Source organism: Megalopta genalis, chromosome 17, assembly GCF_051020955.1.
Source record: "Megalopta genalis isolate 19385.01 chromosome 17, iyMegGena1_principal, whole genome shotgun sequence".
Taxonomy (NCBI): Eukaryota; Metazoa; Arthropoda; class Insecta; order Hymenoptera; family Halictidae; genus Megalopta; species Megalopta genalis.
Genome location: NC_135029.1, coordinates 2,579,769 through 2,597,376, shown reverse-complemented (window position 1 = coordinate 2,597,376; position 17,608 = coordinate 2,579,769). Strand labels below are relative to the sequence as shown.

The 17,608-nt window shown below is 32.8% G+C and overlaps 2 protein-coding genes across 2 annotated transcripts; one reads left to right on the top strand and one right to left on the bottom strand.

The window, feature by feature from the left end:
• Positions 1 to 121: 121 nt before the first annotated feature.
• On the bottom strand, positions 122 to 4,768 carry homer (protein). Its single transcript, XM_033474719.2, has 6 exons — positions 4,512 to 4,768; positions 3,266 to 3,422; positions 3,055 to 3,186; positions 2,482 to 2,976; positions 2,115 to 2,390; positions 122 to 1,997 (listed from the first exon to the last, which is right to left on the bottom strand). Exons 1-6 carry the CDS (start codon positions 4,535 to 4,537, stop codon positions 1,812 to 1,814), a joined length of 1,272 nt encoding a protein of 423 aa, XP_033330610.2. The 5' UTR covers positions 4,538 to 4,768; the 3' UTR covers positions 122 to 1,811.
• A 1,822-nt stretch (positions 4,769 to 6,590) lies between these two features.
• LOC117222863 (alpha/beta hydrolase domain-containing protein 17B) lies at positions 6,591 to 15,546 on the top strand. The gene is made up of 3 exons (XM_033474848.2): positions 6,591 to 7,677; positions 9,465 to 9,597; positions 9,669 to 15,546. Exons 1-3 carry the CDS (start codon positions 7,034 to 7,036, stop codon positions 9,750 to 9,752), a joined length of 861 nt encoding a protein of 286 aa, XP_033330739.1. The 5' UTR covers positions 6,591 to 7,033; the 3' UTR covers positions 9,753 to 15,546.
• Positions 15,547 to 17,608: the final 2,062 nt, after the last annotated feature.

Genomic DNA, 17,608 nt, shown 5'->3' with positions numbered 1-17,608 from the left:
ATCAAGAATGTATATAACAGAAATATGTGAAACTAAAACTATTGAAATAAATATTTTATATACTCGTCTATACAAAACATAGGTATTATAGTAACTTAAATGATAAGTGAACACAGGAAAGCCATCTGAAAATGTTTTATTATGATTACATGTGGCAAGCGAGGCTTTTGTTTCCAATTCCTCAAATTTAAAATTTAACTCTGCAACATTTTTACGTACATACATACATACTGTCAGTACAATAAAAAGTGCTTTTGTTAGTATTTTGCACTTCTTTCACTACTAGAATTTATTGTTACAAGAAATATCACTTTGACATCTTTTTGAAGATCGGTCAGAGTCCTTGGGCAAAAGGTTTTCTAGCGAACTTATACTATGCAAATATAACATATTGAAGAACATCTGGCTTGAATGCTATAAAATGCTTTAAAACTTAGTGACAAGCGAATAACAAATCACTTACATTGGAAAACATTACATTTATTTTTTTTTCAACAATGAGTCAATGTATATCATGGTTTTCATAAAAGAAGTAAAAAAACATTTTGCACATTAAAAACATCGTTTACACAATAGTTAAACATTCGATAATCCTTTAAATTGAAACCACTATAAGTTACCCACTGTAAATGAACTATATCATATTTTTTTTTTTCATGCCATACTTTATGGTAGGTATCAACGATACTGTACAGCTCATGCCAGACTCTTCAATTTCATATATATTCTTAGACTATTGATAAAGGTAAATAATATATGATAGAACAATATGGATACAATGTACAGCTGAATTAAATAGTTTATACTACATAATAGAGTATCACTAAACGTTACTAATGTTAATTGTGCATTCATTTTCTTTTTAATTGTGTTCATGGGTAACTGAATTTTATTGTTGATTTCAAGGGGCTAAGTTCCAAAAAAACATTGTAAGACATGTATCACACTAAATCTTGTGACATTTTTGATATGTTTTATGTTTCTAAATATCATAAAAGTTCTAAGTATGTAATGACAACCTGATTAACTGTAACAGTAGTAACAGTTATAGAAGTAGCACTAACGATGTACTATGAGTAATAATAACAGCAAGTAGTAGTGCAGCAGTAGTAGTGGAGGTAGTTATAATAGCATTAATAATGATAATCATAGTTATAATAGTATAGTAAGAGTTGTAGCATAGTAATGAGTCAAAGATCAATTGTAATAAGTGAAATAATATTACTAATGATGACTGTAGTATAAGTGCAATTATAATTTATTTGGTACACATTTAAACATAATTATAATATAAAGACAAGTATAGATCTCGATCAAGACATATAAAACTCTACCATAATAAGATGCATATAAAAAAAAAAAAAATACTTTAAATATCAATTAATACTTTTTTTAAAAAGATCCTTATTCTTATCTGTGCAGGAGTAAAAACATTTTCTGTATTTATAGTAATACATGAAAGTTTTTGTACGTGCAAGAGTATATAAATAAAAAGAAAATATATAAAACAATGTTAAAAAAAGATGTTTGTATGTACAACGAGAATATGAGTATGGCACGAAAGAAGTTTATGAAATATAACGTCAAATACTGTCTTAACATAGAATAAATAGTTAAAAATGATGCAATTTATCGTTATTATTGAAGATAGTGTCCTTGTAGTTTGCCTTTTAAAGACCATTTTTTAGTATGTATGTTTTTTTTGGAACCTTTCCCTTTGTATTAATCTACACCGTCCATTTGTATACTTCACTTATATCATAAATACAAAACTTCCAAGAAGAATATTCTCAGATTTACTAAACGCAAACTTAAGTTTGCAATGTGTTTGTGATTTCTCGATGTACAGTTACCAAATCTTGTATATATCCAGCTAATCTTGCATTTAACGTATCCAAGTTCTGCTTCTGGACTTTATTTGCACTTAATGCAAGTTCCAATTGTTCATGGACAACCCTTAACATTTCACGAAGTTCCACATTTTCTTTCTGTAATGCCTGAAAAAGATACAGATGGAATGAGTACTAAATAAGCATCATACGCAAAAATTATTTATCACACTTTTCATGAAATGTTATTATACATGAAACTTAAAGTTTTAGACATACACATACCAAAAAATCTTTATTTTTTGTAGCTATAGTAAGTGCTTTGATTTCTTCATTTCGCGTTTTAAGTTCACTTTCTAATGCTTCAACTCTCAACCTTAGTGCTTCGCTATTGCCTTCAGCAATTTTTCCAGCTTCCAAATCCGCATACTTAGCTTTAATTTTAAAATTCTCTTCTTTATATAACTGTAATTGCCTTTTCCATTCATCTACATTCGCTGTAGATTCTTGTAATGCACTTGTTAATCTTGCATTATTCGTTTTCAAAGTAGTTAATTCAACCTATAATTAAATTTTAGTTTCAATAATTAAGAAGAAAAGTAGAAATGACAAGTTCCCAACTAGATTTACATTTTTATATATTATATCATACCTCCCATTTCTTAGCATTAGCAGAACTTTGTGTCAATGCAAATTTCAGCCTATCATTCTCATATTTAAGTTGCATTTCTGTTGATTGTGCACCTTGCGCAGTATTAATCTGTGTTTGTTTGCCTTGATGCTGTGGACTCTCTGTACTCTGCTGAGAAACACTCTGTGATCTCGAATGGACTGCATTTTTCAATTCTTCATCCATTTTATTCTGACAATTACCAGGTAAGGGACTGCTGCTTACCAAAGACACATTGTTTTGAGTAGAAATCATATTAGCATTTGGGTTTGGGTTATTCGAAGTGGATACATTTGAATTAATCATTGATGAATTTGGTGGATCTATAAGATCTTGTTCTGATGATGGCATACCCGATCGTGACGTAATCGGGCTAACATTTGCACTAGTAGCAGGAGTAACAGAGGAGCTGTTTGATTGTAACTTAGCATTAGCTAATTTAGTGGCCTCCTTCACTTCATGAAACTTCTCTATAAACTGCCAAATGAATGATATTGTCTCTGAGATTGTGGTGTACACATGGCTGTACGTTAACTAAAGACATATTTCACAAACCTTTCCTAATTCTTCCTCAGATGAAAAGCCAAGACCGTATACGGTGTTAGCTCTAACATCTGACCACTGGCCAAATTTTTGCGACGTTTTCGTGAAGGTCATATTTGGAGTAATAGTACTATTTATTACTGCCTAAAAATTAAATAAATAAATATAAATAATTTTTCATACAATTTCGTCACCCTTAAAAATTTAATCAGTTTTCAGTTACCTTTGTTCCTTCAACAGAAATTATTCTATACAGACTTCTGGTCGAGTCATAAAAAAATGAAACAGATACTGCTGCTGTAGAGGCAGATACCCAAGACCGTTTTGTCTTGGGATCGATATGAAACACGTGTGCTTTGCACGTGAAAATAGGTTGTTTACTGCAATTTATTAAAAGTAATATAGGTATTTAAATATATGTCTTTAATTGATACATGCACATCTACTCTTATGCCTCATACAAAAATCAAAACTATAGGAGTTTAATAACAAATATTTTGAAGTTTATCTTTTCACATAGTTTATTCTATATGTTCTACAAAAATATAACAAAATTAAATACATTAATAAATCTTAGATGTATACGCATGCCTTAAAATTAATAAAATTAAACTGCAGTGATATTTGTAGAAAATCAAAAGAAATAATATGAACAGGCAGTTTTGTTTTATACTGTTTCAGAAAAATAAATATAATTCTATTTGAAATTTTCTAAATTTACTATACGTGCAGCATATGTACAACTTATATACATTATTTAAAAGTAACAAGAAATTTCAATAGTTTATAAATTCTTTATTTTAAAAGAAAACAACTGTAATAAAAATGCAACATATTTATTCTTCTACTAAAGTGTGAAATCACTTATGCGGCCTGTCTGAAAAAAAGGACATGTAATAATAATAATGTGACAGTGAACAATGCTTTGAAGATAATAATAAAAAAAATGATGTTTATATATTTTAAAATAACACAATGACGTCAATGGAAAATTAAACTTTTGGAGGAAAAAAAAAGTGTAATATCATAGGTAGTTTAATCATTTATGGAATAAATTTTTTATTATACAAATCTAAAAATATACCGAATAATGCACGAGTAAACAACTAGAATAAACACATCTCCCGCGGTACTAATTTATCCCACTTTCGCTGTTCTAATGTATGGTTATATATAGATAAAAGAAAAGAAAAACATTCTGGTCCAGACTCTCTTCCCTTGTACGCACCCACCTAAACGCGTATCTCCGATGATGTCGGAGATAAGATCATAAATGGACAGGAAAAGATAGTAGAGCTCATTAGTGAACGCAATGGAATTGACCTATTTTATAGTAATCGACAGCATTCAATAATAGAATAATTAAGGATAATTTATAGAACTCATATGCGACGTGGAAAGTGTGCCTCGTGTGTACATATATTACACACCCTTAAAAGGCGGTGCGGAGTATTACCACGTTCACTTACCCCATTGTTTCTTTGCCGGATGCCATACAAGTATATGTTAATTTCACAGTCTCATAGAAAATTCAATTAAATGTGTATATGTAGTAGCTTTCTACTAATAAGAATTCTCAAAATTATATGAAAATTTATAAAAATACGTCCCACAAAAGATTAAGGTACACCAGTTGACAGCCGCCATCGGCCAAAACTTTATAGCGAACAGCAACGATCACGCAACAACATGAATCTAGTCGAGTTTCCACCATATACCTGGATTTAATCGATTTTCCACGAAACGTTCATGTCTACAGTATGGTCATGGAAAGATTCGCGTGGCGCTAGTGCGGTGAGCACACACGGCATAACATCTTCTAACGTTATTTGAAAGATCGAGTTTTACCCTCTATAAAAGCAAGTGAAATCGTTTCTAGTTTTGCAGTACAATATTGTTTTAAAACGTTAAAATGTAAATAATTTTTAATTACTTATGAAAACTGTCCTATTTCCATTTTATTATCAGATATACAGCTTTTCAAAACCATTTCCTATGTCATTCAAGAGAAACTACAAATTCATACGATCCATTATCGCTATCTTCTAATATAACACACTGAAAAAAATAGGCATTTCAAGTTGCAATGCGACAGTTGGGAAGCGAAATAATAATAAAAACAAAAAATACCCATATCTTTTGGATGCTTCATTTGAATTATTGTATTAGTTCTACTATTTATTCATAACACAAGAGCACGGGTGCAGTACATAATTTGTGGCAATATCTCCTGCGTTTACCACTAGAGGGTTCATCACTGACATTTGATTTATTGTTAGCCAATAGGTCAATATAACCTTATTGATGAAACCAAATAGATAAACTGGAGCGAAACGTTTCTTTCTCTTCCTTTTCCGTTCTTCTTTTCTTTTCTTCTTGATAATGTTACTATGAAAGATTCTACCCTGGATATTTTACGAATATTAAGAAATTGGTTACAGATAGTATCTCATAAATATAGCAATTAGTAATAAAGAGCACTAGGAAAGATGTGTTAGCTTGCTTTGCTTTGAATTTGAACCAGTGAGGCGTGAGACTAGTGGCGCGTATATGTTTATGTTACGCATGCATGTACATATATAGAAGATGGATCACCACAAGTTTACTTCTGAAGCGCCATCTGACTTCAGCCGAATTAGGGTTTATAAAGTTTAAAATGTGTCGAATATAAAATTGTATCAAATTGTAGAACATTACAAGAAGATAAAATAGAGCGTTAAAAAATGGAGGAAAAGTAATCTTATTCTTTTTGCATATACATAATAATATTAGTTGGTGTTTCGCCGTAATCGTAGCGTAGCAAGCGTAGTACCCATAGCGCGTTTGTGGTCAAAATAAAGCGCGAAATTACGAAAGCAAGTAAAACGCGCGCGATCAACAGCAAATTAATGACTTTACACATTTCAAAAATGTATCACTGGCTAAACATTTCAGGCTATTGAAGTGAAAAAAGGCACTGAGCTAGGTATATAATCGATATTTGCCACTGAGGCTCTTCTTGCATGCAACAGTACAATTAGTGTTAATAAGTTTAAATGTACTTCGAAAGTGAAAGCATGTGCATTGCGGTGTTTTACATTTCCATTGAGATTCAAAAAATGTTAAGTAACAAAAATCATCAAGTTTTTGTTTAGCTCGCATATACTGTTCAAAGCGCTGTGCAATAGTCGTATCATCATAAACTAATAATGTGATCGATTTGAAATAGGAATAGAAAATAAGTAAGTCAACAGCACGTATAGGAAAATAAGAAATGATAGAAATAAACGAAAACTTTGGGCTGTTAATGTGAAGGAAAAAATATATACTGATCTGAAATACGCGCGTGTGAGTTCCCGAGTATCTGTTGCGATCGTTGCGGACCGCCACTATCGTGTCGTACAAGCACCACTGACTATAGGTGGGGACACCGTTTGTTTCCCGGGAGATAACTTCGGACCTCGCTGGTCTATACGAAGAATTACTAGATGTAGTAACCTTCACAAGGCGTATACCTATGTATCGTTGGTAAGCTCTGCGGCATTGCTTAGAATGTTGGCAGTATCCTGGAAGCGATGCTTGAATACACGACCATTTTTCGTTACATATCGAATCATCCCGTTGTTTTTAAAACTTTCACCAATAGCGAGCAATGAGTAAAAGAGCAACGCAGCATAGTAGCACCACAATCTTCTATCCTTGTCTTGTATCCCATTTTACCTGAATATGTACAATGAAAGTGCGCAACGTTTAGTGGGTGGGGGCATTGTGCGAGAAAGAGAGAAAGAAGGAGGGGGAGAAATTGTCCGTCTTGCGAGCCGTCATAGCTGAATCATCGTGAGAGGTTCTTACAAGAGTGCGATAATAAATGACATTGTGATTGAATTAGTAAGCGGGAGAGGTACAGTGTGTGGGACTACTTTTAATATAAAGTTCTGATCTCGATGCGGAGACCCGACGAGGAAACGTGATAAACAGTGTTTTGGCGTGTGCGTGATTTCCCCGTGAAACGATGAACGGGTTAAGTTTGAGTGAATTGTGTTGCTTCTTTTGCTGCCCACCTTGCCCGTCCAGAATCGCTGCAAAACTAGCGTTTCTACCACCTGAGCCTACGTATACGTTTATCGAGGATGAAGGTTCCAAGTTTGCTATTTCTCTGTCCGAGAGGGCCGAATGGCAATATACAGAAGTAGCAAAAGAGTCGGTAGAAGGTTTCTATGCAAGAACGTCACGAGGCAATCGAATAGCTTGTGTGTTTGTACGGTGCTCAACTACTGCACGGTTTACCATTTTATTTTCTCATGGCAATGCTGCCGATATTGGACAGATGTCTAGTTTTTATTTGGGACTTGGCGTCAGAATAAATTGTAACATATTCAGCTATGATTATTCGGGGTACGGAATCTCCAGTGGCAAACCATCAGAAAAGAACCTCTACGCTGATATTGACGCTGCGTGGCATGCTCTCAGAACACGGTATGGTATTAGCCCGGAAAACATTATCCTGTATGGTCAAAGTATCGGGACTGTACCAACGGTCGATCTAGCCTCGCGGTACGAGGTTGCTGCAGTTGTTCTGCATGCACCTCTGATGTCAGGAATGCGAGTGGCTTTTCCTAAAACCAAAAGAACGTGGTTCTTTGATGTCTTCCCCAGGTAGGTAAAAATTTGTACGTGCTACATGAGTCTTTGTTTACTCCGTTAACGATACGCAATCTATAATTCGTTTATCTTCTGCTGTCATTCGCACAGCTAAGGTTCACGCGCATGACACTATCGCTGAGTTTATACTCGACGCCAAATATTTTGGCCGGTCTAAGGCAACTTTTCTACCACTTTTCTGCCAGAGATGGTTTCGCTTAAACATTTGGATGAACATGTTTCAAATTATACAAAAATATTCTTACGATGTAGTTTACATTCGTTAGCAAAATTTCAGTTGTCATCATCAAATTTATTTGCCTTCCGTTTTTATCTTGATATTGTCTTCTTTACTCTTTCTCTATAGATGACTTCGGTTAGAGTGATGTTTCTATTTCAAAAATGCTGACCCATGAAGAAATGAAGTACAGCTATCGTGGAACGAAATATCGATATTTAAAGCAACAGAAGGGTTAGATATTTCATTAACCTCTGTTTCTCAAATACATACACATAAACCGGTAGAAATATTTAGCGTTGTGTTTAGTATATATTTACGTAATAGAGGTACAGAAGATGCTTCAGAATTAAACGATAAAGCTAATCACGCAAAAACAAATCGATGTTTTTATCATTTAACAATCAGATATTATGACTTCTAGATATACATATAACCGAGTAACATTCCGAAATCCGATTTCCGGGAATCGTTGTTAAAATACTTTATATTCTAGTCAGTTGAATGCGCGATGGTTCATGCATGCACTCACACACGTGACTTGCGTAGATACTTCGTTTACAAACGCGTTACAATCGTGGAGATATTATTTCAATAGAATTTTCAATGATTTTTTTATATTTTTACCGTATACTTCTTTTATATTATCCCGATATTTTATTCCGAAACAAAATTAAAAAATTATTTAAAAATTATTACGCAAAGACGATTTTTAAAAACACAACAATTTATATTAATAATTTAACTAAATTTTGGTTTGAATATCATCGAAATATAATGAAATAATAATAAATAATAATAATATAATGAAATATAATGAAGTGATAGAAATTATTCTTTCAAATAAACCTACTTAATTTGAAAATAGTCTAACTTCTAAAATTTTTTAAACTTTTCGATTTGTGTTTGCATGGTTCGCCGATTTCTGTAACATTGGTATACTTTCTATACTGAATATGCATATAAGATTTCTATAAGACTTCATTTACACAAACTCATGGAAATATGTTGCAAGTTTGAGTTTAGATTCAAAAGTTATCTTTTCGGACTATACTCATGTTTTTCTAATTATATTATGAGAAGCAATAAAAGTTAATCTAAATACTTCTCATGGAAACCTTTAAATTACACACATCGTCGTATTCTTCCTTAGAAGGCATTAGGTTTATACTACATATAGTGACCAATATCTATAGTCTGTGATGCTGTATATGGTCTTTTAAGTTTATTTAGTTTAAAAATTTGCGGACTACGGATTTATTTCATATAGGAAGTACTAGATTGAATTAAAACAGAAAGCTCAGATAATTACAAACGGAGATAGTTTAGAAAGTAAGAAAATAGTTTATTATACACATTACGATATGTATTTTTATAAGAAAGAAATGTGTTTAATATTTTTCAAGTTGCAATTATAAATTTTAATTATTGATATTACATATTATTAAATTGATACATTTATTGTGAGTAAAACTAAATCATCAATGATTTTATTACACACATGCTATTAAAACTTTACATCCTTTTATATATGTACATATAAAATATAAAATATCTTTTACAGTATAGATAAAATACCCAAAGTTACGTCTCCAGTATTGGTCATCCATGGAACTGAAGATGAAGTGATAAATTTCAGTCACGGTGTGGCCATTTATGAAAGATGTCCAAGAACTGTAGAACCATTATGGATTCCGGTATGCATTTCTGTGTGTTAATTGTAAAACGTAAATAAAGTTGTTAATATAAACACAAATTATCTTTCTAGGGTGCAGGCCACAATAATGTGGATTTATTTGAACAATATGTGGAACGATTGAAGCAATTGGTGAGTGTAGAATTGGTGAACTGACGGCGGCTAAGCCTCTCCCAGGGTCAGGGGGGGCAGGGAGGACATATGCATGTGGATAGTCAGGGGCGCAATACTCCTAATAATTCAAACACATCCAGTTCCAGTTCAACAAACTCACAGACTGAAAAACTTGTCTTGCAATCGCCTCCCTCAGGGGAGAAGACACCTGTCCTTCTCTATGATGAAGAATCATCTTCTGCCTCTTTAGACGATTTATACTTCTGTAGCTTACAAAGGAAACTCTCCTCAATGAGAAAAAAATATTCCAAGGATGATGTCATAACTGTAGCAGTAATTGAAGAGAAACTAATCAACAAGATGAAAAAAATGAAAAGTGAAAAAGAGTAACTAAAGCTGTGCAGGATAAAAAGTATAGTAAAACAATATTAGTGGTACGCCTTTTTCGATGGAATCACATTGATTGAGCTGTTAAGAAACAGACAGTGGTGGCAAAGGAAAATTTAAAAGATAAGCGTTTTTAAAGCGTACCATAATTTTACAAAAAGGGATTATATTTTACAACAGCAATGAATTTTTCATAAATATATACATGATATGGCGCTATAAAAACAAGGAAAACATACATAGGAATAAGAAAGTATATGTTTTATTTAAAACATTTAAACATGTGAAGAAATTAGTTGGACAAAAGTAAGTTTAATTACTAGTTTCTGTGATTATATACTCTTATGTTTAGACATATATTATTGTTAATATTTTATTTTTTTCTTTACTGTCTACTGTAACAAAATGTTCCAAAGACTTACGATTGCAGCAACTGTGACGATAATGGTTAACAAACGGTGAACGTTTTTATGATTTTTTAGCGAATAATTTCTTTCGTTGTATTATTTTTTAATTTCATTTTTCTTCAATCTCCTTCTCGCTATTTTTTTATATTTTCTTGTTCATGAGTCATCATCTTATCGTTTCTTGATGAAGTTCTCCTTAGTTCGTCAAATTGATTTCCAATTTTATTTAAATCTTTTACCATTTCAAACTACTAGCTATTTAATATTCATAAATTTTTTAGTATTTTTACTCATTTATGAAACTAAAGATTTTAAACATATTTTTGTCCACTCTATGCGTCGTATAAAATGGATTGTTTACATACCAGAAACAAAACCAGTTTTATCAACAGAAAAATATAATGAGAAGACAACCCAGGGTAGATGAGTGTTACCAAAACGATATAAAATATTTAAGTACGAGTGTTATTGTTAGTACTGACGTAAAGATGCCAATTTAAAACCTCCTTTTGTCCGCCACTGTATTTCTTCATTGAAGAATGAAGAAATTCATATACATAGTAAGAGTCAAAGAAACATTGTTGACAAAGCTTTGGAGTATATGTTCCATCAAAGTCAAAAAGAAAAAAATCAATTTCATTATTTTCCAATACCTTTAGTAATAAGATAAAAGACATTTTGAATGTTAGGAACCTTCATGCTCAGTTTAAAACAGGGAAAAATCTGCAATTCAGTTTAAATACAATAGGAAATGTTCTAGAACAGAACAGATTGGAAAGATGCGATACTGTGAGCTGTGTAACGTTGTCCCAACATGAAGTTACTTGAGTTATTTGGTTATTGAAATAGAGTAACTGCCTTTACAAGAAGTTGAATGTTAATCGTCGAGTTGGTCATTTGGAAGATCATTGAAAATGGTGAAGAAAAACCATGTACTCAATACTCCGACAAGATTGAAGGAAAGCAACTTGTAAGATCAAGTATTAAGATAACTGAACGACACAAATTCCACGTGTTTGGCAAGTTACCGCTCTACTATTCTTCCACATGACTGTCTACAGAAACCACAGATTTATACGCACGACACATATTTGGGCTGTAACAGTGCTAGTGAGATTGTGCACATTAACACGTACGATACATTTACAAAATTTATTATATTTCTAGACTACGAAATAATGCAGAGTGATAAAAAAGAATTCAAAATATCTAGTGTAGATAATACTCGCCAAATGAATGAAAATGGTTCATATATGCATCATAAGTAGGAAAGTTAATATTTTCAAAGCGGTAAACAAGTTCTCGTTTCAGTTAAGACGGATGGCTTGATTATTTCCAATATTTTATCGCATTAGAAAAACAATTTCTTTGTTGTCATAATCTGTTTTAAACGCGTATCATAGTTACATTTTTATTAGGCTTCGTTAGAGGAACAATGATTAAGCTTGTTTAATTTCTTCATTCGTTTGGTAAGTACTACCTATTCTAACAATCTTTTTTATCATTCTGTATTTCTGTGCATACTGAATATTCTTACTATGTGTACACACATACCAGTGTACGCAGTTGTATGTTGCAAGCCGTTTCTGCAGCATAGAACATAAATCGTTGCGACGACAAATACGTCAAGTATTATTATTTTTATGAAAAGTCTCCTTAAGATTGAGGCGGACAAATGGCTTATACACACTGAAACATTTTCTGCCAGCGTGAAATGCAGCGAAATGCAGTGGGTGTGTAGCAAAAAAAATTCCTCGCTGAACCTATACACCTTGTATTTCTATGATGACTTCTACACATTGCTATCGATTAACGAATAGTCGAACAGTTTCGGAAGAATCTCCAATTGTGTTCGTCGTACTATGACATTAATGCATTTAAACTTGTTTTTCATACAAAAGAAAAAAAAAGAGGAGAGAGAGAGAGAGAGAGAGAGAGAGAGAGAGGATTGTAGCTACTAATAGATTTGTTAATGAATGTGAGATGTATGAACTGCATCGCGTGTTTTCTATGGCTCATCTTTAGAGATTAGGTTCAGCGGTGATATAGATGTTGCGTGAAGTCGCATGTTTTTATAAATGCATCGCTGTCACTGTGACCAGTGTATATGATAGCTGTACGAGTAACAAAGAATAAAGAAACATTTGTTTTTATATTGTCCCACAGCAAAGGCCTGTGCAGCGAGCAATGGAAATCTTCCAGGTAGTAAAGAATTTAGGATAGAGATATTAAAGTTAATGAATAGCGGTAAGGAAATTCGTAAGCGTAAGACGTTCTAGCGGACGGTATGTTTTATCGAGAGTGAATTAAAAAAAAAAATGAAAAGTGTCGAGGATCTTGTAAAACAATAATAACAAATACAAATAGATAGGGACAATATTACTACCAAACTTGATTATAAATTAGTTTATTTCTAATGAGATGAATCGTTTGGAGAACCTTATCTATAAGTATGTTTCTTGTTAGTATTTTTATATCTCGATAATGTAAATACAATGCAATTAAATAATTTTCCTTTTATTAGTATATGTGTAATGTATGCGACAATGTGGAAAAGGCCGCGCGGAGCCAATGGAATGAATCGGCTCTACGTATACAGGTACATATGTAGAGACATGTGCTATTAAAAAACCAAAAGACGAGTCTCTTACCCGCAAACTAATCAACGTGAGGAGCAAGCGGAATCGGCCAGGGAGCAAGAGGAAGCGGTCGCCCGCTTCACCTAATCACGTCTTCTATTCATCGCGTAACTTAGCCAATAGTAACTCAGAATTTGGAAAGTGTGAGGGAACAGGTGGAGCGAACAGCTGATTCCCTTATCCCTCGTGTTGATTAGCTTTGTTTGTGTAAACGCTTATCTTTTGATTTTTGAATAGTACGTATTTCTGCGGGAACGTTTCCTCCTTGGTTTCTGAGTAAATTATTGTCAGCATTTCTATCCCGTCCCAGTTGTCATTTAAAATACATTGCTACATATGTATATCTCCAGACTACAAGTATAAACTGAAATTATATAAATATAATTGTGGCCGTCGTATGAATGAATGGAAAGTGAATATAGAATTACCAAGTATTTAAGTAAGGGGTAATCTAAAGTAATCGAACTTTTTTTTAAGATGAATAGTGATTTACACGGAAACCATCAGTGATGTTAGTACTTCTAATTGTCATCGTGTTATTATCTTTACTCTCGTGCCACCGACGTGGATCATTCTCGTTACTCTATTCTGTATACATAATCATCGTTTCAATTCAACATATTATTATTTTACGATAATATCGCGCGCATAAAATACCAAACCCATGTTCTTTTTGTATTCACTTTCTCTTAGTATTAATCATCTTTAGAATACCGTGCAGTGTACAATGCTATGAAATATGGTAATGAGACCGATACTTTTCTTCCATTGGCCTTCGCCGTATTTAAATCGATCGACATCATCTATCACAATTCTTATATATATTATACATACGCATGTATTATAATATAATATATATTATACATATGCATAATAATCTGCATAATATATAATATATTTAATAGTCACGTGTATAATAATATAAATATATTTCGTAACTTGCAAAGGAAGGAAAGAAGTTTATACCGTTATTTGACAAATGTCCAGTTTTATAAACGGTACACACATCGAGGAGCAGATTTATCGGTATTTACAATGAAGACAGTGAAGAGAGTAATAACGATGGGGATCGTTGCTTGTGACAAGAATCTGTGCGATTTGTCGTTGGTGAAACTGGTTAGAAAACAAAAATAATAATAATAATGATAATGATAAATATCTTTTGTACAGCGTATGTTCGGAAGCATAGACGTGTCTCCTCTTTCTTCTACTTTCATTCTCGATCCGTACGTCGCCGTGCTTTCTCTCTTTCTCTCTCTATTTCTCTTGCTCATTTCTTTAACTGTTTTTTACTGTTCTACTCTGTCTCTCATGCGCGCAAAGCAATCGACCGGTTCCGAAGAGTACTTTCGTCTTTCATGATTGCATCGTGCCGGTGAAATGGTACTTGGCGGTCTTCTTGTTTGGGTACCGCGGATCATGGTGTGCTGGTATTCGTAAAAAAAAAGAAAAAAACTGTACATAATAGCGTGTAAGTGAAGCATTAGAGGTAATATGTGCTCAGTGCTCTGTTCGGTCGTATCCCATGTAATTACTAGGAGAAGATGGGTCAAAGAGATGGGAGGGAAGAGACGCATCATCCGTTGGTAGATATTGCAATCTTTTGAATTCGATTATTTGAACGTCGCACGCGTGTCTTTCGGGGAACGAATTAGAATGGGTTAGTCGTTTGATAAGTAAGATCCACGTAGGATTGAATTGTAGAAACGATTAGAAGAAACCGAGGAAAGAGAAGAAAGATGAGTATCGTTTGTCCTGATATGAAGAAAACTGAAAAAAAAACTATTGTTTATTTAGCGCGTAAAGATATCAAACGGGCGAATGACACTATTTCTTACGAAGATCATGTAGAATGCGTAGTGAAATGCATAAACATACGTACATACATACATGCATACATCCATAAACGAATAACATAAATCGCTGGTCGTTCGATCAAAACTATTTCAAAGTTTTATACTTGCATCGCTCTCGAATCAAGTGTGCCGGGCGAATCATGAAGTAATTTGCTGATATTGCGACGTCGAAACAATGTAATAATTGTTATGTAAATTACGCAGGTTCGAACACACCATTATCCAATGTAGCTTGTTTTAACACCGGATCTCGCATTATCGCGTGTCATTTGCTGACTAAATCAACTCGTCAGAAACATAATCCCCCTTGTTTAAGTAATCGATCGACATGGCACTTCTGTAATCGTAGAAATTGTGATTGAAGTGACGCAAGACGTTCATCGTCATCTTTTTCTAAAGAAAAATCGAAAATTAAGTATGTACTCGTGATATCCTGTTTTTTAAATATTTCTCTTTTTTTTTGTTTTGTTAGTACATTACACTGCAAATTGGTAACTGTAATTAATGCTATTGAGATAACAATGTTAATAAAATCCTATAGAAATGACAGCTGTGTTGTGTGGATTCACTTATATCGGTTTTTTTTCTATTTGTCTCCTGAAATCGTATATCCTTTGTCACTGTACTGCGATGGTATTTTATTGCCTCCATTTTGTCGGTCGCTGTTCCGAGCCGAATCTCATGTTCCGTGGTCATTGAAGTTAAGCTGCTGATAACAGTGACAACGATGTTCATTGGTTTCAATGGAAAATCATTGAAGGATATCACCGTGTTTGTTGACGTTGATTTTATCGTATACTATAACTCTTTGACTACTGTATTTACGTTAAAGAATTAAATGTTTTACAAATGTTGAGAATGTTCGCAGATAGGAATATTATTTCGTTGCAGTAATTAGAATAAAATAGAATGCAAATTGATTGCTGAACTTTTAGTAACTTGCAAATGAGATTTACGTTATTTTGATAATTTAGAAATGCAGGATATCCTTTTATTATCATATGAATAGACTGCGGATCATTCTGCGAAAAAAAATTTTCCAAGAGGATTGTAAGAAGAAAAAGTTATAAATAAGAATAAATTGCTTCTTTTCGTAATTGTAATATGTGTAGGATAGCGTAACTACATTATTAAATTTTTCTTATGCTTTCACAATTTTATATTTCAACAAATGCAAAAAATCCGTAGTCTACGCATGAGACAATACTAACAACTAACAACTAACCGTGAATTTACATTTCTTCACTATTACTATTTGGTAGAATTATAAAATACTATGAACATAAAATGAAGTAGAAAACATAAGATTTCGTTTTCATTTTCAACTCCATTAATCCCCGAGATTTGGTTTTTATAAATTGATCTATAAGAATAAGAATTTAAAAATTGGGAAAGAGCTATTTCTGTTCGCGTTTCTGTATTTATAGACAATAATAAAACCGTGTCTATGTTCTATCATTTCTGTGATCCCCTTTATTGTCAGCGATTAGTAATTTATAATACTATAATTGTACGCATTTTCTGTATTTGATTTATTATTAGTCATTTATGTCATGCGCATTTTTATCAGCTTGAAACTGAAAGGAAATAAGATTAGCTGTCATTAGTTTCTGATATCATGCAATGATAGTATTCGTCACACGACTGACAACTGCATATAACTCTAACGTGTTTCATTTTACATCAAAATTTTCTACTAACACTAGAACTACGAAACCAGCCAAAATGGCTTCCTTTTACAATTCCTAATACTATAAAAATGTTTTTAGGAAATTTTTTTAGACGAACTTCTTTGTACAAGCTTATATTGTATTAGAATTAATATAATATATTGCATATGTTTATTACTATATATTATAAACAGAAATCGTACGAGGTTTAAATAAATCTAATCTTGTCATTGTTCTAAAACAATATACATTAATCGCGCGTTCAAAGTTCGGCAGTTCTAGGGTCAAAATATAGAATAAAGTGACATAATATTTTCTACGCATAAGTAACATAACAATTTCTGTCAACTTGAATATTGATTCAACGCTTTGCTTATCTAATATGGTAGTTCTAATCTAACCGGCGGTTATCTAACAATTTAAAAAATGAACGATCTACATTTAATTTCTTGCTATCTCAATGAACTCTTCAATAGCAATTTCCATTATCAAGTAAGTATAATCACGAACATAATCTACCAAAATGTTTTGGGAGGACCATACTTATTTTTCATATCATATAATCACTGGAGAAGTCTATTGCCAGATGCCCGGTAGGTAAAGCGTTCTAACAGAGCAATAAGTTTAATTTTTGAATTGTCGATTAACACGTTCCGTGCCACGTGTACCATCGATGGTACACGCTTGCATGTTTACTTAGTGAACTGAACAAATTGTTTACAAGAAATTTAGAACCGAAGAATCAATTTCCACCGCAAGAATGGGCGTTGATAAGTTTTTGTTACGTTGTTATGTGTACGAGAATTAATAATTGCACGAAATACATCAAGTTTTAGTAAAATATCAAAGTGTGAAGATTCGAGTAAAAAAAGCTCGGCACGGAACGTGTTAAACATTTATATCGTAGAATATATTGAGCGAGGTTATCGAGTGGTAGTG

Bases quoted from the DNA above. Each gene is read 5' to 3' on its own strand.
- LOC117222863 (XM_033474848.2), top strand. From the start codon at position 7,034: ATGAACGGGTTAAGTTTGAGTGAATTGTGTTGCTTCTTTTGCTGCCCA. The intron at 7,678-9,464 runs GTAGGTAAAAAT...TATCTTTTACAG, and splicing joins TTCTTTGATGTCTTCCCCAG to TATAGATAAAATACCCAAAG. The intron at 9,598-9,668 runs GTATGCATTTCT...TTATCTTTCTAG, and splicing joins TAGAACCATTATGGATTCCG to GGTGCAGGCCACAATAATGT.
- homer (XM_033474719.2), bottom strand. From the start codon at position 4,537: ATGGCATCCGGCAAAGAAACAATGGG. The intron at 2,977-3,054 runs GTTTGTGAAATA...TTCATTTGGCAG, and splicing joins CTGAGGAAGAATTAGGAAAG to TTTATAGAGAAGTTTCATGA. The intron at 1,998-2,114 runs GTATGTGTATGT...TATCTTTTTCAG, and splicing joins CAAAAAATAAAGATTTTTTG to GCATTACAGAAAGAAAATGT.